The sequence below is a fragment of the Stigmatopora nigra genome, chromosome 14 (assembly GCF_051989575.1).
Source record: "Stigmatopora nigra isolate UIUO_SnigA chromosome 14, RoL_Snig_1.1, whole genome shotgun sequence".
NCBI classification, from domain to species: Eukaryota; Metazoa; Chordata; class Actinopteri; order Syngnathiformes; family Syngnathidae; genus Stigmatopora; species Stigmatopora nigra.
This window is the reverse complement of record NC_135521.1, coordinates 8831009-8855627: the sequence shown is the minus strand read 5'-3', so window position 1 is coordinate 8855627 and position 24619 is coordinate 8831009. Positions and strand designations below refer to the sequence as shown.

At 37.8% G+C, this 24619-nt stretch overlaps 3 protein-coding genes across 11 annotated transcripts in view; all 3 read right to left on the bottom strand.

Moving 5' to 3' along the window:
- The window catches only part of ebf1a (EBF transcription factor 1a), a 58862-nt gene extending 54574 nt beyond the window's left edge, over positions 1 to 4288 (bottom strand). For all 4 annotated transcript variants that reach the window (XM_077732807.1, XM_077732806.1, XM_077732808.1 and 1 more), the window contains exons 1-4: positions 3485 to 4288; positions 2440 to 2596; positions 1684 to 1747; positions 1089 to 1144 (exon numbers count right to left, since the gene is read on the bottom strand). In XM_077732807.1, coding sequence (XP_077588933.1) covers positions 1089 to 1144; positions 1684 to 1747; positions 2440 to 2596; positions 3485 to 3618 — 411 coding nt within the window. In that variant the 5' untranslated portion in view covers positions 3619 to 4288. The remainder of the gene's footprint in view (positions 1 to 1088; positions 1145 to 1683; positions 1748 to 2439; positions 2597 to 3484) is intronic.
- A 3243-nt stretch (positions 4289 to 7531) lies between these two features.
- On the bottom strand, positions 7532 to 9931 carry il12ba (interleukin 12Ba). Its single transcript, XM_077732322.1, has 8 exons — positions 9760 to 9931; positions 9454 to 9541; positions 9085 to 9366; positions 8883 to 8988; positions 8426 to 8652; positions 8023 to 8195; positions 7810 to 7928; positions 7532 to 7624 (listed from the first exon to the last, which is right to left on the bottom strand). The coding sequence occupies exons 2-8, from the start codon at positions 9539 to 9541 to the stop codon at positions 7579 to 7581; spliced, it is 1041 nt and encodes a 346-aa protein (XP_077588448.1). The 5' UTR covers positions 9760 to 9931; the 3' UTR covers positions 7532 to 7578.
- An 8926-nt stretch (positions 9932 to 18857) lies between these two features.
- Positions 18858 to 24619, bottom strand: part of sh3tc2 (SH3 domain and tetratricopeptide repeats 2) — a 41086-nt gene continuing 35324 nt past the window's right edge. For 3 of the 6 annotated variants that reach the window (XM_077732318.1, XM_077732313.1, XM_077732315.1), the window contains 2 exons: positions 21648 to 21803; positions 18860 to 20104 (listed from right to left, as the gene is read on the bottom strand). The gene's annotated coding sequence lies outside the window, so the exon portion shown is untranslated. Of the gene's footprint in view, positions 20105 to 21647; positions 21804 to 24619 lie in introns of all 6 variants that reach the window. The other 3 variants (XM_077732320.1, XM_077732314.1, XM_077732319.1) reach the window with 3 other exon arrangements.

Here is a 24619-nt window from a genome sequence, read left to right as displayed (position 1 = left end):
AATAATGCAAAAAATATATATATATATATATATATATATTTCAATGGGTTTTTATTTTTTTATTAGTGTGATCTTACAGCCACAAAAATAAAACATTCAATCGTTTTTGCAATTGTTTGAATCGTGGGAACCCTGCTCTCTTTTTTTACACTCATTTCTGTCCGTGCCCTGCGTTGTCCTGTGTGCATAAACGTGTTCGGGTGTATATATATATATATTTATGTATGTTTATGTGTGGCGAACAGTGAGCAGTTGGGCTGCCAGACTGGAGTATAGTGCACCATCTGCTCCATATAGCGTCCAAAATTGTAGTGTGGTTTTCCCCTGCAACCCCACTCAACATGCTCCCAAGGGCCATGATCATGGACACACATAAACACGTAAACCATCATTAAAAAAAAAATCCAAGCCTCTTCTTTTGTATCCGCTCCCTTTATAAAGCCACCTAATATCCAACAAACTTCAAAAAGTTTAATTTTGTCACTATTGTTTCATCTCAGCAAAAAATCGGCACACTTTAATGTCAGCCCATATGTATGTCTTTGCTTTTGTTGATGTGATTGGCGCTAACTCTGGGATGGAGTTTGTTCTGTTTCACATTGAGGAAATGAGGGTCAAGGTCCTCAAAGAGTGAGCTGGCATGCATCACTGTCTCTCGCCAACTCTGACACTCCCCTCCATTCTACACACACACACACACACACACACACACACACACACACACACACACACACACACACACACACACACACACACACACACACACACACACACACCCAAACGACAAGCGTATCTCACAACTACACACAGATGCTTATAAAATTGCACATTCTAGTTACTGGCTGCTATAAGCGGAGGTAGGGTATAGGAGGACATGTGTCCTCTACATTCTCAGGCTTTCGTAAATGTATTCCACAGGTAAGACAGGTCGTTTATCACACTGGCTGAGCTGGGCTGAAGTTGAGGGTCTTAGACACTGGGTGGTGGGTGAGGAACGGTGTTCGTTTCAGATTTAAGGTAATACAAGTGAGGAAATGCAGTATAGTTGAAATGTGTGGCAATACGTATAGTGAAATGGACATTCTCACCTGTTTTGTCATGGAGTCAATTAGTCGTACGTATAAGTCCTGTTCTGTTCTGATGCCTAGGAGACAGATAGGAAGTTTCTTTTAATGATATAACATCGCAACAGAGGCAACACAGCTTTGTTTTAATTCCTGAGCAATTTTTAAAAGATGCACCAGTCTAAACCTTACAAGTACAAATGACCACCGTCTCCCTTTTTCTTTTTAATTAGCTTGAGAAAGTGGAAGAAAACAATCACTGTGAAATAATTTTTGCATGTCAAAACAATATACGTTCCTAAAATGTAATGCAGTTCAATTAAGGAAACAAGACGGTAGTTTCAAATTATGCTTAAAAGTACTTTAAAATTTGGAGGTTTCATTGAAAGATGCTGCACAAATTAAAAATATTATTATTGCAATTACAACAATTAAGATGAGTATGTTGTAAGCATTTTAAGGAAATTCAAATGTTCCTATTAATTTATCCAAAGTTAGTATTAAGAAATCTTATTTCGCATGAAGGCATCAAATACTGGAAGGCATTTGCTATCTGCTATAAGTGCAAAAGTCTATAGAACTCGGTGCGTTGTATAAAAAATCCCGGCAGGAAACTCACCGTTGCTGTAGAGGAGCTGAAGTCTATAGTGGATCCCATTGTTGGTCTTTTCTCCCGGTGTTTCCTACAATACAATTTAGTATTAACAATAATTAACAATTTAGAGTTCAAAAAAGAGGAATAGTTTCATTCAAAGTGTTTTGCTTTTGTTTTGTTTTATTACTATTCCAAATATAAATGACGTGCGCATCTCGCTCCTAAATGTTTTATTCATAAGCAAATACACGAACTTCCTTTACACATAATGATGATCGACAAATGTCCATTTTGAAATGACACATTCTAAAATAATAAACGATCTTTCTAACATCGATCAGTAAATTAGGAAAATAAAACAGACAAATCATCGTTTCATTTAAACTCTCATTTTTATCCGAGCTTTTAAAATAAATAACATGTTCACTCTATAAAAAGAACGTTCGTTTCTTTTTTTCTTTTAATTAAATGTGTTTTCTGGCAGGGCCAAAAAGTGCAGTAAAATGTTTTCATAGAATTAATGCATGCGTGGTTTCATGCACTTTGCAAGCAAGACTCAATGGTAAAGCTCACATTATTATTGACTTGCAACGACGCCTGCTTTGACAGTCCAGACATTTGATTTTTTGTTTTGTTTGTTTGTAACAAATTACTTTGATTAAACAAGCCGGCGATCGGTACCCCCACACACCAGTACAAATATACAAACCGCCAAGGTTAGATTTGTTTTGAAATGTGTAAACTAAAATCATTAAAAATAATAATAAAGTTTCAACTCACCTTTTCTTTCTCCACGAAATCAATGTAAGTAGTTCTCTCGATTTCCACCGGCTGACCTTGCCGGTCATATAAAGCCAGCACAAAGTGGAAGAAGTTGGATTTACGTAGATTAGAAGGAGGTTGTTTCTCAAAGTGTGCCCGGGCCAGACCCACTCCGCTGCAGACACGGAAGGCACAAAATCAGCGCCACGTTTGCAATTTGAAAAATAAAATAATATCAAATCAAATAATATTAACAATTAAAGCAAGTGGGGACCGCATAAATTGGATTTAAACTCAATGTATATTATTTCTTTTAAAAAATTAAATTGATGTGCGATGTGATGATTTAATGCTTAAACCAGGGGTTGCCAAGTCCGGTCCTCGAGAGCCCATATCCAGTCTGTTTTCTATATCTGCCTCCTCTATCACACCAGAATCAAATGTTCAACTCATCAGAAAACTGTCTAGAACCTTCTTACCGATCCCGATGATTTGATTCGGGTGTTTTGGTGCAGATAGACATGCAAAACAGACTGGATATGGGCTGTCAAGGACCAGATTTGGCCACCCCTGCCTTAAACAATGTTTGAACTCCAATCGTCGAGCTATTTACCTAAAGTACAAACTGAATAAAATGTTGGGAATTAAGAATATCATTAGTAACTAGGCCTGCAGTCAATCAATAATAATGTGGATTTGAAATAAAACGACAAAAAAGACCCCCCACTAAAAATATTCGTGTCATGACGACGAAACATGTTAAAAAATAAAAAGTTAAAGTTGACATTTGAAGCTTGCACGCTTAAAGTTGCTTGCAGTGAGCCGTATATTGACGCCGCTTAAGTCCTGTTGGCATGAATCGGATCAACTGATGAAGACCCAAAAAAAAGAGGCAAGAACAGTGCTTGTGGTGATCCAACAACTGTGTCCTCTGGGACCGCGTGCTGCCCCAAGTGGTACCGGCTCGTGAAGCTCTAAACGCCGCAGACGCGACGATCGCGTTTGGCTCCCTCGCCCGCCCCTCGTCGCTCTCGCATCTCGAAGCAGGCCGCCTCGGGCTCACCTCTGGGCGGCTGTGTTGGCGTCCAGCACTCCGGCACCTTGCATCCATGTCCGAACCGCGTTCATGCCGGCCACCATGGGCTCTTCTTTCATACTACTCCCACTCCTGTGGATGCTCTCGTGGATGCCGAACATCAAAACGCACCTTTACGCTCTCTTTCTCTCTCCCTCACTCTCTCTCTCTCCCTCGCTCGGTCTCACCCCCACTCTCTCTCTCTCTTTCTCTCTCTTTGCCTATGACTCTCCGTTTGAAGGCGCTGTCACGATGAGCGAGGTGTCGCGCGCTCTATTTCACTTTAGCGCTTCTCAAAGTCAACAAAAGATGCGACATGTGGAAGCGGCGAGCACTTGTCAGTCTGTGCAGTGAAAGCGAAATGGTAGAACACAAGGCTGCGACACTCCCGTGGATCAAGGTGCAAGCTGACAACAAACAAAAACAAAAAGGGGAAGAAAAAACAAAAAAGCAAAAACAAATGCAAAATGTCAGTTTTGGAAACAAACAGTCCAGGTGAGGAAGAAACACCCAGGTGACATCGCTCTTCACTCGGTTCCTTTATTCTCGGAGTCTTCCCCGGCGCAAATGGAGGCAATCCTCCTCGGCTTACAGCGACTGCGGCTCCTCAGCAGCTCCGACTCGCGTGGTTTGCGCTCTTTTCTTCCCAGAGGAATCACTTTAGACCTTCCGTGGCACGCCGAAAGAGGAGTGGGCGAGGGGGCGTGGCCTGAGAGGAGGAGAGCACCTCCCCCTCCGCCCCACCTCAACACGGTTAATAAGACGGACAATCAGCTGTCCACCAACGAGACCGCTTGAATACCACCCAACCACCCCGCACCCCCTCAATCCCTCCCTATTTCCACCACTTTGCAGTGTCCCGCCCCAGCCACTTAGTGAGAAGCTGTGCACGGCGTGAGCGTGCGCGCCCACCGAGCGCCTCTGCTGGGTCTCCGAGTGGGCGCGTTTGCTCGTGACAAACGATACACACTCCAGTCATTCAAGTAATCTGTGCACGTTTGAGTATAATGTCAATAAGCACCAAGGGGAAAACACCGCATCGTTGCTGGAAAATGCTTCAATTGGTGTCTGTTTATGAGTGCAATGAATAATATATTGACTGGATGGGATGAATTTGTTCCAATTTGAACAGATTTCTGATGAAGTCCGTTTTATTTTACGTGATAGGTCGTGTAATGTATCAAACGCTTTATAAGCAAGTGCATTTTGCTCAGTAAAAAATAAATACAAATAAAAAACTGACCTCATAAATAACTGTCGTCCACAAACGTGCACATCATATTTGGTCATGTACAAACCACAGTATTACCAATTGATGTCCAATTTTTATCTTATACTATGGATAAATAAAATAATGATATTATTATGATCAAAAATAGTAAAATAAAGAAAAATAGAAATGCAGTCATCGATAAAACATTATATTTTAGTGCCATTGACGGTGATAGACGTCCAATCCATTATGAAAGCGAGATTCAAAATTGATTGGACATCTAATAACATTAAACTCAGTCAATGAATTAATTGAGTCCCCCTAATGATTTAAGAACACGTAATTTTTAACATGTGGTATCCTCCCCAAACTTGCATGCACATTCGTTCAATCAAAATAATAAATAAATCAAAACAACAAAAGGAAACAAAGACTCTATGCAGATTTTTTCAGTTTCAATCCAACTGAAGAGAACAGAGAGCTTCGATTTGATGCACGACATAAATCATTTGGGACCAAGTGGTGAATGCAACATGAATGTGAGGATTACAGCTCATCTGTGCTTCGTCTTACAGTTGTCCCACAGCATCGCCACAAGCCAAGAAATAACTGCAGACATGGAATAACAAGAAAGAAATGCATTGCACTTTATGTGCACCACACTCGAAAGTGGTTTCCTAAGGATTTTACTGCTGGCCATGCACACACTCGCCTGAATGAGATCCCTGGAGCAAACATTTTGCATTTATAAAAAATAATATCGTACAGCACTCGCATTTCAGTGTCAGGATGTTATTTTTTTTATGTAAAACAATAGTGGAGAAGGTGTAAGTGGATCAGTGGTGAGATTTTTAAAATGTATTTCTTCTTTGCATACACCATATTCTGCACCCCCATAATAAACATATTAAAGGGGAATATACTGGTTATTTTATAATGATTTTTATATTTAATTTCTGAAAATCTAATCGAATGGTATAATAATAATAGTACATCATATGGAATGATGCATATCTTGTATATTGCTTATAAAATCTTCTCACCTAATCAATAGGAATACACACTTAATACAACATTGAAATGACAATTAAAAGATACTTATATTATTTCATTATCTTTCAAATTCTTTGTTGTTAACATGTCGTCCTATTTTCTTTTAAGACTCAAAACAAGCAACAGTCATGTATGTCATCTTTTATCTCCTAATGTCTCGTGCTGAGCAATTGCAGCGTCTCCCCACGTGAGTACACACTCTTCTCACTGCTGATTTAAAAAAAGAAACATACACACACATGCACACACACATGCACACACACACACACACACACACACACACACACACACACACACACACACACACACACACACACACACACATACACACACATACACACACATACACACACTCACACACACTCACACACACTCATACACACACGTTCAGAGGTATCCTTCAGCACATTTGTTTGATTGTGGCTCGCCGTGATCCGCCTGCCTCGGTCGGCATGCGGGTCAGTGAAGGCCCCACGGGCGGCTTATATTTATATCCGGGCCGCTAACAAACAGACGCAAACACACTCACACACGCTGCATAAACACACGCACTTAGCCCAAATATTAGCCGCATGCCCATCCACAAACAGAGATGTCACTTGGCTCCCGATGATCCCAAAACACCAACGTCCATCGCATCCCACGCAGACCAAGTTTGGCAACATTCTCCCTGGCTGTGCTACAAAGCGAGGGAGCGCATATGGGTCGGCCCATAAAAACATCTGCGTTAAAACTCATCTCGAAGGAGCTAAGTGATCAGAAAGGAGTAGTTAGAGCCAACGACCGCATGCGCCACCAGATGTTGTCGTATATCAAAAAGCTTGGGCTGATGATAATAATGGCCTGATTGGATTGAAGACTCGTAAAATGACCCGTTGTAAAAGGCAGACATATGTTTATGAGAGTGCCTCTCGTCTCTAACAATATACTCTCTTGTCGCCATAAAATTAAAAAGAAAAAAAAAAGACAAATATGCACCCCTACACGTAGAAGTGAGATTAATATGCAGATTAGTGCAGTCTCTAATTTGGTTAATATGTAGAGTTATAATGTAGTCAAGTAGTACATTTGGAAAATAATGCAAACTATAGGCATGCATTTATGCACATTGTACTATAAATAGGTATTTACTAGCAGTGGAAATACATAGTATATCATGGAAAGCCATGTGAAACCTTACCTTTCGGTATTTGTGTCAACGTTGCCCTCTTGTGGCATAGAAGAGACATTGCATGAGTCATTTTGCTTCTTGGAATAATGTCATACTATATCAGACCTGGGCATTTAATACCACACAGGGCCGCAGTGGGTGCAGGTTTTCGTTCCAACCCATGAGAGGAAACCTTTCCACTATTGTAGAAGTGCAATAAGTGAATTGCAGTCAGGTGCTTCTTTTTAAGCAGAAATCTAATTAGTTAAACTGTCTATGCAGGATTGGTTGGAACAAAAACCTGCACCCACAGTGGCCCTCGAGGACCTCCCACATCCCAAAAACGTGCATGGTAGACTGATTGGACACTCTAAATTGCCCCTAGGTAAGAGTGTGAGCGTGAATGGTTGTTTGTCTCCTTGAGCCATGCGATTGGCTGTCCACAAATTTTGGGTGTCCCCCGCCTCTGACCCAAAATCAGCCGGAATAGGCTCCAGCACCCCCCACGACCCTAGTGGGGATAAACCAGTTGAGAAAATGAGATGCAATCTTAAACTGTACATACGAAGATCATTTTAATAATAAAATTAAGACAAGAATACATAATACAATAAATACAGTTTCTTAAGATGTCCTGGTCCTTCTTTTCATCTCTCCCACAAATTATCAGCTGGTAGGTTTTCTGTGCTTGCGTTTCCCCTTCTTTTTCAGTCTGTACTGGAATATTGATTAACAACAATTTCTTATTGGATTGGTATTATTACCATTATAACAATATATTTCAAAACAAGATGAAAATGCAGGGCATATGAATGGGTGATATGGCACAGTGTGTTTAAACGTTCATTTTCTGCTAAAGCAAAAGTGAATAACACATCATTCCAACATTATACTGACGTAAGATGGCTCCATTCACTCCATTGCGAGTTGCAGAATGCGTCCTTGGCTCGGACACAGACAGTCCACTTCTTCTTGATTGCAACCTGGCAAGCGTTTGACGTGTTCACCATCAAAGTCTGACAGAGAAAAAAACAATTACACAGACTTAAAGACACCATTTGTGTTAAATGTATTCCACTTCGTTTGTTGCAGTTACAATGTAATCTTTACCTCTGCATTTGTTGTGTCACCACAGGGGTTAACGCAGTTTTTACAAGCAATTTTGCTCTGCGAAACTTGGAAAATGAGAGGAAAGTATGAATGGGGACTGCTCCATGAGTCTGGATAAGTCAATTCTATCATTGTTGAGCTGACTCTCTTGATTGTCACTTTGTCAGGTTTCACTGTTAGAACAAAACAGAGGGAAGTGGAATTGAATCAAAGCCTACAATCAATGAGCTCAAAACATTCGCACACAACAGTGACTTTTTCCAAACAAAACATAAAAAGACAAAACAGTCTTGTTTAACTGACAGATAAACATCCCCATTGTGATTTTACCGTAGCTGCAAAATCAGCGGTCTAAAAAAGCAGGGATAACGTACAAAATGTATTCCACAAACATGAAATTTACCTATTTCGGACAAGTAGAAGTGCTTGGAGTAGTCTTCCACTAGGAAACCATTTGTCCTAACATAGACTTTGAAGAAAATGTGTTTTTTTTCCTCTGCAAATGCACAATGTCGCTTGTCCACGCAGGAGACCCCGTCACCGGTTGCGTCCACAGTGCAGCTGTGATGATCGGAGGAGCATGACCAGTGAAGTCCACTGCTATCCACAGAACATTCACCATCTGTCTCCCTTAATAAACACAATAGAAGGAATCACATTTTATTTTACTGTGGCCAAAACAATTAGCATCATTCATTATAACTATTTCTTCAATCTCAAAACTGAACCCAAGGATGCACATTTGGATCTGAATATGTTTTTACTTCTGGCTGCTCCTCTCATTACTGTAGTGAGCCTGAGTCGTATGTTATTATTGGAAAGTGAGACAGGATCCGTGGCTAAAAAGTCTGTGAGCTTACCGTCCAACTTTGATAAGTGCTACTTTTCCAACCCGAGTCCTGTGCCAGGTCCACGAGCAATGGAATGCTCCCTCGAAATTTTGAGTCGAGCACTTCAAATAATCCCCTACGCATACGAAGACATATCAACACAAACATTTCATGCAAGTTGAAGTACTATTTTGACATGTTGAAATGTGGCATAGTGGAATTATAGCACTACCATTGTCACGTTTCACCAGTATCTTCTTTCTCTCATTGATATCCTCTTTAATAAGGACGACGGTGTGATTGAGAAAAGAGCCGTCGGGGCTGTGGCAGCTGTAGTTGCCCCCTCCCAAACTCTCCTCTAGATACACCAGATATGAATTACCCCTCTGTGTCTCGTCTCTACCGTTCTGCTTCCATAATATATCCTTGTCATCGCCCTTGACTGCGTCTTCTGGTGAGTGCAGGCACTTGAGGGTTTGCTGGCCCACCTTTCCATTTACTTCCAAAACTAAAACTACATGAAAAACAAATACACTCAGTGAGAAGGGGGTCAGTTGAATTTTCCTCTCAAGTTTTTATTTTTTTAATATGGTAAACGTACTGTTAGGTTGCAGTGTCCAGGATTTAACTGGGTTTTGATAGCCAACATGAAGAAATGAACTGATAAGGATGATGTCAATCAAATTCATCTGCATGGAAAAAAATAAAGTGCCATTATTACAAATTCTAATATCGTCCCATGACATATCATAACATAACATACATACTATTCTATATTATACTATACAAATTGTCTATATAACTTCATACATTACAAACAGATATGCTCTGTATTTTTAAACATGTTATTTATGTTTAGATTAAAAATATAATGTATTTAATAAATCTGCATTGCTTGATAGCTTACCTTGTCATTGATGTAGTATTTGTGAATAAGGAAGAGTGTCCGTCGACTCTTTTATAGAGAAGAATGACCTTTACTCTGCTAATTTCCCCAGAAAAAATTGTGAGGAACTGCTGTTGTTTGCAGCATTTGTAAACCAGCTTTTGTTACACTTCCGCTCCAGAATATGCACGGATGTGTTGGTTGCATTCAAATTCGCTTTCGGAGCATAAATTGTGTTTAATCTTTTTGTAGTAATAAGTTATGAGTTTTTATTTTCTATAGCTCTGCATAAAATTAATTTCAACAATCAGTATGAAATGTCAATGGCAGCCAATCAGTTAATTGAGTTTGTAAAGAATAAAAAGTCATAATTCATGCCAAAATGGGATTCAAGGTGTTTTTTTTTCCAATAGTTTTAAATTGAAGGTTGAGTTTATTAAAGCAACATTTTTACTTTGGGTCATTAATAGAGTGCTGGCTTAGAAATAGTTAAAGACAGAATATGATCTAGGTTTTGTTGACATATTTGTAGTATATCTGGTGATTTTTTTTTGTTAAAGTTTTAGATAAGATAATGATTTCTGGTTCACGTTCCAGATTTTCCATTCCTAATGTCAGATTTTTCTTTTTCTGTGTTCATGAGCAACAACTGTTCTGAATCTGAATAAAGAAATGTCTTTTTAAGATGATATTTGGCATAGTCAGAGTGACGTACTCGGTAAAAAAAATTTGGTTTGTACACACACATGTCTAAATGCTTCTCAGGAACTTCCATGTCTGCATGCACATGTACAAGTCAAACAATCCCACTAACCATTGTGGTTTTACCTTTCAAAAAGGGGAATTGAATATAGATGAGCAGTACACGGTAAACCCAGAACTTTGTTCCAACAAAAGACCGGGTCATCAGTGGTAGATTCATATGGTTAAAAAGTTAATATTTTACACATTCTGAAATGAAGTTATTGTTGGGTCTGAAGTAACAGATCAACGTAATTACCAACCGTGCACAAAGGAAAAACAAGGCAGAGACTGTGTTATATTTTAAGGCACCGGCCAGGTGGAAGAGAGGTCGAGGCGCGAGGTGGTATCTCGCGCTCGGCTCGGTGGATCTCTCTTATCTTTTCGAGGTGAAGGATGCCTTTATTAAATTTCAGCATGATGTCATGGAAAAGTACAGAAATTGAGATTATAGGCATCATGGAAAAATACAACAGTTGAACACTGAGGCGAGTTGAGAAGATATTATAGACATTATGGAAGAGCATAGGATTAAGACAGAGATTATAGACAGGATGTTCTTTAGAAATGCACATTATATTAAGACTCCTGTTTTAAGCAACTTCACAGTTATGCATGAGGTTTTTGGTAAGGGAAAGTTTCACTATAATAAATGAGATAACTGTCTGCTTGTTGGAAGTTCATCAATTGTAAGGTCAGAGTGGTCATTTTATGGCGGGGGATTAAATTCACTATGTGGCATTTGGCATGTGTGGGCTGACAGGTTTCTGATATTCAAACCCATCTAGATAGGAAGTCATGTACTTGGGGAGTGGTATTCTTCATTTGTGTATTGAAAGAAATTGGAAAAATAATATCAAAATACAGAAAACGGGTGAGAATGACATCCATACACTTGAACAATAGGTAAAAAAATAAAATATATAATAACACTAAATGATGCAGATATTTTAGTTTCACACACCATAGGGATTGGCAATAATCCCATCATAGAACACGAGTGATGTTTTGTAGTGTACGTGCAAATACTAACCACTAGATGATACCAAAAGACAGTATATGAATTGAGGCCGCCAGCCAAAAGATTTTGTCTTCTCCATCACTTCTAACCTTCTTGTAAATAACACACCGCAAAAAAATGATGTAATCTTGTCTTTATAAACCAAGGCGTTTCATCTTCTATTCTGCACACTTACAGATTCTTCTTAAAATCCAAAGTTTTATTGGGATCCATAACAAAAGCAACAACAAAAAGTATATATTCCTTTTTTGAAATGTCTTAAAATGAAATATGAATGGCTACCATGTATGTCTATCCAAGGCTAAACAGCATGTACCTATTAATATGAAAGTAAGAGTAAAAGTGGGCTTATGAACGATAAGATCATGCAAATTCATCACTTTTCAAAAAGGAATAAGAGCATCACTCTTGTCCAAGTGTGTCTTGTGTCTTTAAGCAAATGAATGCTGCCCAGGGTTTTCTACCAAAGCAAAGGTGTTTATGGTTGTTAGCCTGAGCCGACATGATGTTGTTTTTCAGGTCGTAAACCACCTGAGACTGAATCGATAGTGTGGCTGTTGAAGGCAGCTGAGAGGTGAAGACTGAATTTGGCATTAGAGTGTTCCCTCGCTACTTCGTGCTTCAGCTATTGCGGACTCAGAGCTTCGCAGATTTTTTTCAGGAAAAAAATAAATAAAAAATTTAACGAAATTAAGTTAAAATTATAAATTACATCATTTTACAAGAGGTGGAAACAAAATATTCAATCAGAATTAGTAATTGCATCCAAAAAAGGCCAAAGAAATGGTCAATAACATGGTGAGAGTTCAGAAATCGCATTGATGACGTCATGGCTGTTTACAGGCGCATCTTCACCGCCCAAAAAAAAACTGTTCACAACTCCCAATAAAGATGTTTCTTGCGTGCAAAAAAACTGCAGAAGATCCTCCATCCGGACTACTATGATGTTTTTGCTTGGTGGTGCTTTTGTGCACGTGTTATACATTTCTTTAAGCATTTTTGAAGGGGCACGCCTACTTCACGGAAACGCAGCTTTTGCGGGGGGTCCCGGTCCCCATTAACAGCGATAAGCGAGGGAACACTGTACTTCATTTAATTGGACACCAATGTCACACTTTCCAATCACAAAAAGAAACAACCTCTTTAGAATTACACAAAAGAACTGAAAGTCAGATTGATCAGTTAAACCATTAAAATGCTGACTGCAAAATTGGTTTTAAATGGATAATTAATCAGTTTTGGTCATCTTAAAGTGATACAGATGTGATGACCCTGTGCTGAATAAATGCTGTTAGTTTCATTGAGCTTTCCAACTGGTAATGCAGATGAAGTATTCATGAAACAGCTTCTATTTTGCAGACACTCTATCGTCCTTTCTCAGAAAAGCTGGCGTGTGGCAAAACATTTATCACATTCACTCAGGAAAAAAAAAAACACATGCTCACTGAAGGGAAACCAAACTAGCCTGAGAGACTTTCCTTAAAGTTACAGTATATCAACTTTCACCAGGCTGTCACCCTAAGTTTTCCACTTTGACTGAGAGATGGATGCCATTTTAAACTTTGACAGTGTTTCAGGGAGGAATTGGGGGAATATAACAAAGACTGACTTCAGGGTACTTATAGGTTCAAGCGATGATTTTCTCTCCTTCCCAGACAAGGTTTCAATCAATAAAAACCGCACAAGCTATGGATTTTGACAAGAGAGATATGATTACAAAATCTCAGACGCTAGAAAAACTATTCATAATTCTCAAGATAAGCATTCCTTTTCTTTGCAATGCACTGTAATTGAAGTAAAATTGATAAGAGCCTTTTACCTTCTTTGTATGTGATATTAACGAAGGACTTTTATCATTATTTGTACCCAAGCATGATGACGCATATTGAAAATGAGTTTCTGTGGGTCATACTGTTTGTTACCCTTTTACTCAACCTTGGAATGTTCTTTCTAATGCCAATGGAAGATCATATTTCCTTGCATAGAGTCTGCGGTTAGAATAATCCTCTCAGCTCTCTATGCTTCAAAATATTGTCGGGTGGCAGTCCTGTACTCAAAGACAAGTTTTTCAACGAACACGTTGTTCGTGTTCAAAAACCTTGTCGACGGTCGAAATGAGGTCAGTATGTGTATGCAACCATGTGTAAGATGGGTCAAATGAACCCTATCGCCTTGCTTTTAGGAGTTATCTCATTCGATCAATTGCTGCCTGTTGAATGTCCGGAACAACTTGCTGAATAAGCCATGAAACAACTCCGACTGGGTTTTTGTTGGCATATTGCCAAGCAAGAACTGCAGTCACACATTACACTCCAGTCATTGGTCCACTCCTTTACTAACTCATGCATATGCAATCGCTTTAAGGCCTTGATATCAAGTATAATCTACTGTATAGTATTGCTGAAGATACTTAATCACTGGTATGTTAAATGCCAGGTTAAAGTACTGTCATTTTTTACCTACCTGACCTTTAATGGCCCTATAATGAAACAGTACTACTGTACAAGTGAGGTGTACCTCATTAATTTTTTTTCCAGGGAGTTGGCAACCCTAGTCACACAACTAAAAAGAACATATTTTGAATAAATGATTTTTTGGGGGGCTAAATCCTACTGATATGTCCAAATAAGTGGATCGTACCTTGTTAATACTATTAAGACCTTAAGCATGAAAAGACATCCCAAAGAAGAATGAGAAATGATTTAAAAAAGGAAAACATGCAGAAAAGTGCAAAACAAAAACCAGAAAAATAGGTACGCATCAGTTTTAGAATGTTTTAAATTTTAACTATAATTCCACAGTCAAAATAGTGTTCAAATGTATATAGAAATCTAATTGTAGTTATTTATACTAATGCAAGAACTTTGTCCGCTCTTCATTACAGTTCAGTTTGACGACCCAGATCAATTCCTCTCCATCAAATTGCCTGGAGGTGTCCTCTAGCAACATGAGCATTTGATGTCAGTTGTTTTGTAAGCCTGGCAAAGAGCTAAGGCTATTGGCCAAACACTACTCTCACCAAACAGCTGTAGAAGCTTACAATCTTTCGTTTTTCACTACAATACGCTATACCCTTTATTTCTCCATCTCATCTCGCACCACCTCTAAATTTTTTTTGGTTTTGTTTTTTTACTTCCTCCACATGACATTTAGCCCCTATGGGCATCCAGGGAGAACTGGTTGTCATGTGATCCAAGGGTCAGCAGTTCGATCTTGACTGAGACTATTCACTGATGAAGTGCCTTGGGCAATATATTACTTGCTGTGGATGTGGACATTCCGCAAAAAGTAATTAATAATTGATGAAACCATTGGATCAATGGAGACAACTGAAACAAAGTTGCACGACAAGACGTTTTCAGTTATTTTAACCCATAATATTAGACATGCCACATCCATTCTTTTTTTTTTAACCGCAAATAAATCACCATAAGTGCGATGCGCTCTTGAGAAAAGTACTGTAACCCCCACTGAAGGTGGTTTTGACTTATGATATCACTCTATTTTGATAGTCAAAGTCTAAGAGAAAAAAATAGGAATATAAATAAAACAAAGAATTAAATTCAAGGTAGACTGACAGATTGAAAAATAACAAATTAAAAACCACATTCATAAAATAATTTGATAGAGCACCCTTGAGAGGCAAGTCATAAAGTGTATTTCTTACTCAGGAAGACATATGTACATTGATTATATCTTACTAGGAAGTATTTTGTGCTTTTAAATAAAGTTTGTTTGGCAACTACAACACATCTTTTTAATAAAACACATTGAATGGAAGAAAGATGTCATATGCAAAGAACAAAACTGGTGTATTACAACAATAAAATCTGGGTAATATAAAACAAGTCTCCACTTAACGTTGCAGTTACTTTAATTTCACGCAATTCTAACTTTTATGTACTATGTATACATGAGACTACCAATTCGTATTTGCTTTACATTGAGAACTTTGGCGGAGGCTTGAGTCTAGCTGGTATATTTTCTTCACCGCATACAAATGCGGCCTAAGAGAATGAAATCTACCTCTCGGCCTGCTTTCTAAATCACAGTTAAATATTCATTCATTTATTTATTCATATTCAGGTGATTGAGCAGGTGGATGCCAGTCGATTAAGTTTTTCATTCACCTTTGGTAAACAACACGTCAGCGATGATGGGGCAGATGGAGCACAATCAAATTCCACAATTATGTCAGCTCTCTTCTGAACACAAACCTATTAATACAGATTCTGCTAATGCATCTTTCAGTATTAGGAAAGCATATTATTCATCACTTGGGATTTGGATTTGCACATAAACCCCCGGGGAAAATAAGTTCCACTCAGGTCTTGATAGTGTAGATTCATCTGTAAGGAACTGGCAAGACAGGAGCTGTTAAGATGTCTCTACGAATGTGGTCTGGATGTGTTCCAACATTTGAATATATGATGCTTAGAGGTCATAGCTGAAACGGTCTGGGAGGAAAAGGTGCTTATAGCCTCAAGCAAAACATTTTTAAAGCAAAAAACAAGTGTGACCTCAAAAGTTTGCATTCGGAATGCTAAAATTCCTTTGAAGCTCTAACAAGATGCCAATTTCACAGGTTTGGTAACGGATTAGTAGAGAATAACCAACTGTCAGCAGAATTCTAATGAGCATAGTTTAACAGTACTTGGGAAGAAAATAATGCTCTAATTTAATATAATTTGTCATTTTTCGTCCATCCTGTAGTGCTTTGCCAAAGATGTGATTATAATCTGAAAAAATGTGGTGAGATAATTTTATTGTGAGGAAATCATTTACAAAATTGTTTGTTTACATTGTATCGATGATTACTATTTATTTTATAAAAGTGTCTGTCATTATACAACTCAGCAAGGTCATAAATTAGATTTTAGAGACAGACAGCCAGTAGGACATTTGGGGGATTTTTTGCGAGCCAATTCCTGAGGCTTCTTAATTTACAAAAAAAGCCACAGTTGCATTTCATTTTCATCCAAACCAAAATTGATGTACTCCACATTTTTCACAGATCATTAAAAGATTATTTTTGTTCTGACTAAGTAAAGAAAGGCTTCTTTACACCTTTTCCTTGCTGCTTTTGATTTGTCTAAAGGACATTTTTGCCATTAATGTTCTTATACTTTCCTAATTGGTTACTTTTGAAAATAAAACATAATTAAGTTCAATTAAAAACTTTGCTGATACAAATATAAGCACAATGATAACAATAATTTAATGGACTGTCAGCCTACATCTTTACAAAGAACGGGGCATGTTATTTCCCCATTAAATTGTGCAATATCCTGAAAAATAAACATCAGTAATTTCATGAAAGAGCCTGCCTTTTTATTTCAGCGTCTGTTTAGCCCATAGACCCATTTTCTTTTCAATTTTCTCTCTCTTTCTTTTTTTTTTACTTGCTTTCTGTCTTAAGGATGTAAAACCAAAATAAATGGGCTTGAGTCTCTCATTCTCCTTGAGCATTTATGTTGGCATGACAACAACATGCAGCAAGTAAAAAGGTGGGTATAAAGAAAGTATGACTCATCTTCATTCTAAATGCGCAAATCAAGTTAAAGCAAAGGCCACATCAAACATTAACTAACTCCCGCAGGCTTAACTGTTGAGAGGTCCACATTTACACTTGTGTACTATTGTTATGCAAATGAGTGTGCAGTGTTTTAATGAAAGAAAACAACACTATCAGTCATCTTTCAAAAATCTAATGTCGCTCTACTTTTCATTAAATTTCAGGGAATTATAAGTAACCTATGCCATCAATACATTACAAGTGGACAATGTCAAAAAATAACCTAATTAATCTATAAGAGTATACACGATCAATTAGCAATCAGTGGACTGGCAACATATTCCGTTATTTTTCCTTATGTACTATTTACTACAGAATTTATTCTCCCTTAATGGATGCACAACTACACTATTATGCTACAATTGGAAGGGAAAAAATCCTTGCAGTGACACACACTCAAACTTCAATAAGGTCAGGACAAAGGCAGATTATGTAACCTTACTTTTTGCATCAAGTTCAACTATATTCTTTTGGTGATATTCTTTTGGATATTCTTTCCTGTTCTCAGGAAAGTGGAGGTAAGTGGACTCACCTCATTCATTTGAAGTACCTTGTGTAGCACCTGCATAATGAAAGACAGTCTGCGATAAAAGCTCCCCCAATTTGAGAGCTTCACTCAACCATAACCAGCTTAATTACATCCCGCGCTCTGCCACTCTGCTACTTTAAGCACACACTTTGAGGCTATGATGTTAGCCTTTGTTTAGTATACAATGCAACTTTTAGATTCAAATACACATCAACTTTTGGACAAAACTTTCTTTGTATTTAGTAGACCTCATAGCTTGCATGGAATCTATCATGAGCCCTCAAGTCACAACATATGTAGTATTTGAAGGTATGACTATCAACAAATACCATACAATCAATCATTTCCATATGGAGAGTACCATCCCAACTTTTGTTGTTTTACTATACAATGTAAATGACCAAAAACTGAGCAGACCAGTCAGACCTGACCTGATGCCACCTTTTAATTCCAGGCATCTGGTAGTGGACATAGTCTTCTGGATCATACATATAGACACGGTGCCTTCAGACAGAGTGCTGACTGATGGATCTATTTATATTGATAAAACAGTGATGTAACACTCGTGAAATCAAGCATTAAACAGCTTTGGATTGAGTACAGGTTGGCAAGTTATATACAAACAAAATAGTATTAAATGTTGGAGAGAGTAAATGGTTCTTATTTCTCGACTAATATTTCTGTCATTGGGACACGGCAATTTGAATTAAAGAAGAAGGGTCGTAGGAGTGCTTTTTATAAGTGCACTAAGATATAACTCTAATTTTACAAGCACAGGATAGCGTTTCTCTGTTTTACTGCAACTGTTGATGACAAATGCAGTATCATACACCAGTTTGAAAACAGTTTATCTGCAAGTGAATCAACTGGCTGAGTTTGCACCCTAAACCCCTGATCAAAACTTTTGGACAGTTAATATGTTTTCCTTAAAACAACACCATGTGTTGAAGGAATAAGCACATGGGTAAACTCAAAAGTCCTGAAGTAAATTTGGCCTTATGCTGTCCTGGTTTGAACTGCCACTTACTTATCAGCAACACTTGGGGCTACAAGGTTTCATTTCACCAACATGTGCAGTGACGGACTTGTGTCACATAAACTAACACTGAACCATGAGAAGAACCCAGCACATGATTTGTATTTCCTGGCAAATGCGTGCATTCCTGAATGTTTTTAATATTAAAGAGGACATTCAGTTCAGCCTGGACTTAAATGTGCATTTGATTGTTAGACTGCAATGTGATGCCAAATTTGCAAGATAAGATCCAGAAATGAGCAGTGATGGCATTTCACAGCTGATTGTTAGGCACAGAATGAACACAAACCGTAGGTGAATCTTTGCGTACCTTTTCCATCACTCAGATTCCGATATTTGTAGTTCATTTTATACTCAAAGGCATCTCTGTCAGCAGAGGCCACTTATTGCTGCCAGAGACCTATCAACTCCTGTGAGATAATACAATCTCAAGGGGTTAAACCTAAACATGGGTGGAAGAGGTACGTGCAGGAATCCATTTGCAACAAAGGCTTTAAATGAGGTCACTGTACACATGCAATTCCAACCAGTTGGCACATACAGGAAATGAAAATAAACATTTACTCTGTGTTTCAAATGTCTTTTTAAGGCATAGCCGAATTATCCCACGGGCTGACGACATTTTCTATGCTACGTATACAGGAAAATAGGTATTTTTGGTCAGTTTCTGGCTTTTCTGTGTTATTTCGGTGAACTTATTTAGATTTCCAGATGGACAAAAAGAAAAATAGACATTGTTTACTCAAATACTGATGCTAAACCATTACGCCAATGGGCAAAACCAGTTTGTTCTGGTTGAACTGTTGTTTCTGCAGTTCATTTATTTCAATGCAGTCACATTTGCAGGCATTTTATTTCTGTAAATGATATGTTTTGAATTTGAAACATCATACCCTCCTTCTTTGTTATTTATCCATCTTCACTAATATTGGAAGCACTGGGAAAAGGCATTTGGAGCAGCCTTGAGTATTATCAAAGAAAATGGGAGAAATATAACTTTGGTAGGTTGATCAATTTTGGGTCACATTTGACATAGTTCCTGACTGAAAAAGCACAAGAAAGCCTTCTAGGCCCTAATCAACATAGCATTTAATACCATTATACCGTGTGACCTTTCTGACCCTTGTTACCCACACTAATGTTGCAAGAGCTGCCATTCTTCACTTTACAGTTCCAAGGTTATGATAATAATGGGCAGCCATAGGAATCTATAAAACATCCCACTCGGGACGTAACAAGGTATTTAGGGGGCTGCTTCCAGCAGCTGCCAGGGTCGATGTGTTCGTTATATTTTCAGCCCAGACCGAGTGTGCAGGTTATTTCCATCTAGTGGAAGGCTTGCTTGTTGGCAGGCATTTTCTTTAGTACCATGGAGATAAGGACATGTTGGAGATTTGTGATATAATACATTCACACTGTCAAATCTCTTCAGCTCAATGTCACAAAGGATCAACCTTAGGCAACCTAAATGACAGTGAAGAAGACAAATGGCACAAAAAACAAAGATGTTTTTTTTTTAAACCACAATTATATGCTTTGCTGTGTATTAGAAAAAAAAAACATTGGCCATGTCAGGGTATGCAATCGTTGGGAAATTGGATTTTTCGAGAAATCCAAAGGAACACTATTTTGGGTTTCATAAGATTAGTAGATCAAGGGAATAATTGGTTCCAACAAATATATCTGTTCAGCGTAAAGGATTAGGGATTTTGCTATTAGTGAAACACCTATCCCAAAGTTTTATTTCTGTAAGCAATCTATTGTGTATGAAATGAATGCAACCAATACACTTGGGCATCAACAGTATTTGTATCCAGGGTCGTTGGGAGTAAACACCCCGCTCCCGACATACCTTGGATGAAAGCCGGTCTGCAACCTGGACCGGTCGCCACTCGGTTGCAGGGTGGCAAAAGTCATCATTCATATTTTAACATCATATTAACTCTTCTAAAAATGTGCATTCACATGCATAACCTTTGTTTGAGGCCGGAAGGTTGTTAAAAAATAACACATGAGATGCATCCACAGGATTAATAACACAAGCCCGCTGCATTGTCTAAATGATGGGGAGCAGATATAAACAACATTGTCCACTGGTAGGGTTTTATATTCTGTTTGCTCATGTAATTTCCTTAAAATAGCTTTTGCACTGAATCAGTTGGGTGTTTATTCATTCTGAAACGAGAATTGAGGGTGCTCTTTGTATAACTCTGAAACTGCTTTCAGTAGCTTGTCCAACCCTATTTTATCATCATAAATCTTAGATTTTATTCTATTTATTCAGTGTTGCTTTAAAAAAATCACATTTGATTAAAACAAGGAGGTAAGTCCAGGATAAATCGCCCAAATCAAATTCTCTAAATTACAAATTAAACGTTTTTCTCTTACCACAAATGAGAACATGAGCTTTTGTGAAACTAAAATTATGAGAGTAAAAATGGACTTTGAATTGAATGCTTTGCTTTTTTTGCGAGACCAACATGTGAACAGTAGTTCAATTTAGAACAAGTTAGCTAAAATAACACTTGGGAATGGGTTCTGATGACAAAATAATAACTTGTTCAAAGATAAGCCTACGAGTGACATAACATACCAGAATGGACGTCATTCCTGTTATTTCTAATGTTTACTTGCTGTTCCCATGGCAATGTGGGATAATTATTCTAACAACAAACACAGACACACACTACTTTGCGAACTAGCATATATTCTGACAAATCTGTATATGCATTTTGAAGTTCAAAATCTAAAAAAAGCCACTAATTCAGGTAATGTATATGATGGTCTAAAAAAGTGTTTTGTTTCCCTATTTTTTTTCATGAAAACCTTTGTAACAGCCTCTTTCAGACTCCCATGTGCCTGTGTACACTGAACAACATCTGAGCATGAACTACAGTACACCGCTCCAGGGCAGTCTGCAGTATGAAGTAACAGCCCCACTTAACTGGAGTTACGATTCAAATTTATGCAGTGACAATGATTCTAAAGAAATTAACCTAGTGCTTACCAGAATTGAGAGCACATCTGGATCGCAGATGGAGCTCCACATGCCCTTCCAAGGGTGTACATCTGACCATCACTGACCCATGGCCAAGGCATTGTCCTTTGGAATTTTGCAACCAGCAAAATATGTCACATGTGCACAATGTGAATTTGCTTTCATCTGCAAAGAGAAAGAGGCATTGATGGTGAATTTTCCAATTCTAATTATCTCAGGCACATGTTTATAAGGCTGCACGTTGCCAGGCTGTGAGCAATACAGCATAAATATCCTAGCTCTGAACTGTTGTATGGACAATAAGTAAACAGTGAACAAACACGAGCAACTTAAATACACAAACATGAGGTAATGAGATGATGAGGACTAGGTGAGTGACATGAGATGAATCTGATTGGTGGATATACAAGAAGCAGGCCACAACAGGTGAATTCAATGGGGAGTCACCGTGTAAAAACACATTAAGGGACAATGAAATGAACCAAAACATTCAACAAATCATACATTTTCTCCCTTGTTGCACTGCCCAGCTTTTCCCATTTTGCATTTTTTAACATGAATTTCTGTCGTATACATATGGTGAGTGAGGGAGACAGAGTGAAAATAAAAATCCAACCCGCAACGTTGAGAAAAAAAGCTCCACTTGTGGAGTTAAACTGCCACAACCCATTAATGCAACATTTAATTCTGTTGACATTTCATATGAGGCCATGCAAAGTAATCAGGTGGTGATTATGGCAAGCCCACCTCAATTTGATCCTGGAAATATGATCATGTTTATTGGAGCAAGTAAGGTCTATATTTCACAAATTCACACCATGCAAAAATATACAAGACACAAAGGCCTACTATAAGTGTATATACTAAAAGACAGAAGTGATTAAAGAACAATCTTTCACCACTATTTTTGTGTGATATTAATACTCTTCACACATTTCAGCATGGGCTTATGTTTGTAAGGTTTCAAACGGCAGCAAGTTTGTTGGAGAATTAATTTTTTCTTAATATTAATTTAAAAGCTAGAAAATGAACAAGCTTGTATACACTGCAGTTTGACACAATATCCTAGCTCTGAACTGATGTACTGCCCTTTACGCCTGTTGAAATGCATTTCACCTTTCACTCTCATTCTTTCTCATTAGCAATACTTTCTGCTTGAATGGGTTTTACAATGATGGGCAAAATATTGATTTGCATGAGAAATGTGCTCAATACTTAGATTTCAAAAAGGTAGCTAATTTCTTTTCAGATGCAGCAGCATTAATTAATTTGAGCCGTTATCTTAAGGAACAGACAAGTGTAAATGATTTCCCTCTGAATGACTGAAATTCAATATATCAACTGGACCCCTTGCCAAAATGTATGTGCCAAATTTTAATAATTCTCACAAAAATATTTTGAAAATTCAGGAATTTAATATAGAATGCTCCAAAAATCCTATGATGATTTTCAAAATAAATGCCAATCCGTAGCATACAACATCCTTTTAAAGATAGAAATTATAATGTGTACTTTGACGCAATTAATAGCCATTGCATGTTTACTATTTCCTCTTCTTCATCATGAAATGATGACAGGTATTCTCTATAGAAGACTGGCCAGGTCGATGATTCAATAAGGGTCAACGGTTTAATAAGGTTGATGATCTTGACACATGAAAATTTAGCTGCAGGGCACGAAAAGATGGAAGAAAAATGGCAGCCATAAATTCAAATGATGGTCATTCATTCATGCATAAGATTCAGCTTTTGCATACTGTAAGCAAAAAAAACTAATTTCACAGTTTATTAATAAAGATTCATGCCCACTTATGCTAGTATAATGGACAATCTGTTGACTACAATCTGTAGTCTGGAGAAGTCAATTTTGGAAACTGAGATGGCTCGAATAGTATGTTAATTGGAGTTTTAATTTAAGACAAATAATCTAGTCAAATCTACCAATAGATAGCAAGCATTTGTAATCTAACTATAATGTCTATGTGCATTTTAACAGTGAATGTAATAAGGACAGTTGTCTGACTGGAGCTCAGCAACGTAAAATAGAATGGGAATAAAAGATTGACTTGAAATTTGTCTAAATGTTAATTTACCACAATTTGTATAAAGTAATACGCGACATCCAAGCCATTAACCTAGTGCAAGTGAATGGAAAATGTATGTTATGATTAGGATGACGGTACAATGAGTTTAATCTCTGACTCTAAATTTCAACTTGAGGCAAATCATAGTACTGATGCATTACTCTTGTGACTACACTGAATCCTGTAAACAAGTGATAATGTGTGCTCTTATCTATTTTCTCAGCGAGAGTCATCCCATTCTTGACATTTTCTTGTATTCATATCACCTCCTCAGTCAAATTGATAGCCTAACTTGACAAGACTATTCCATTTGCAGTGTGGGTTATTCTTCCAGAACTGCTCTCCCAATCTCTTGTCCCGCATTCTTTTGACAAGTTGACAAATGGATCTTGCAAAGTGGAAGTCATAGAAAATTATACATGTATCATGACATCCCATCAGTTTTTACTTTAGCATACATGTGGAATTAAATTAGAATTGAAAGTTATGCTTCATGATGTTTTCCTCAATTGAAATACTTGTTGCCACTTGCTTTCCCAGGTGTTGTTCATTGTGCTGTCCCTTTGAGTGTGTACATTTGTAGCTCTGCCTTTCTATTGGTCAAAATACTCTCTAATATGTCTTTGCAACTGAAAGAAATACAAACATGATAAAAACTTAAATAATGTGGGTCTAATATCCACAAAAATTGGGATTTTTTTGGTTCATCTACTGCATAGCAAATTATTTATTCTAATAATATTTCAAAAGTCTTCTCCCCCTGCAGTGCTTTACAATTTGTTTCTTATATCATTAACCTTTTCACCTGTTCCACAGCAAATGTCAGAGCATGGAAATTATCCATCAATCAGGAAGTGTTGCCTGATACAGGTGAACACTGGATATAACCAAGCTGTTG

Coding starts and splice junctions, on each gene's coding strand:
- il12ba (XM_077732322.1), bottom strand. CDS start 9,541: ATGAATTTGATTGACATCATCCTTATCAGTTCATTTCTTCATGTTGGC. Junction 8,989..9,084: donor ACTGGTGAAACGTGACAATG/GTAGTGCTATAA, acceptor TCGTATGCGTAG/GGGATTATTTGAAGTGCTCG. Junction 8,653..8,882: donor GCACTTATCAAAGTTGGACG/GTAAGCTCACAG, acceptor GTGTTTATTAAG/GGAGACAGATGGTGAATGTT.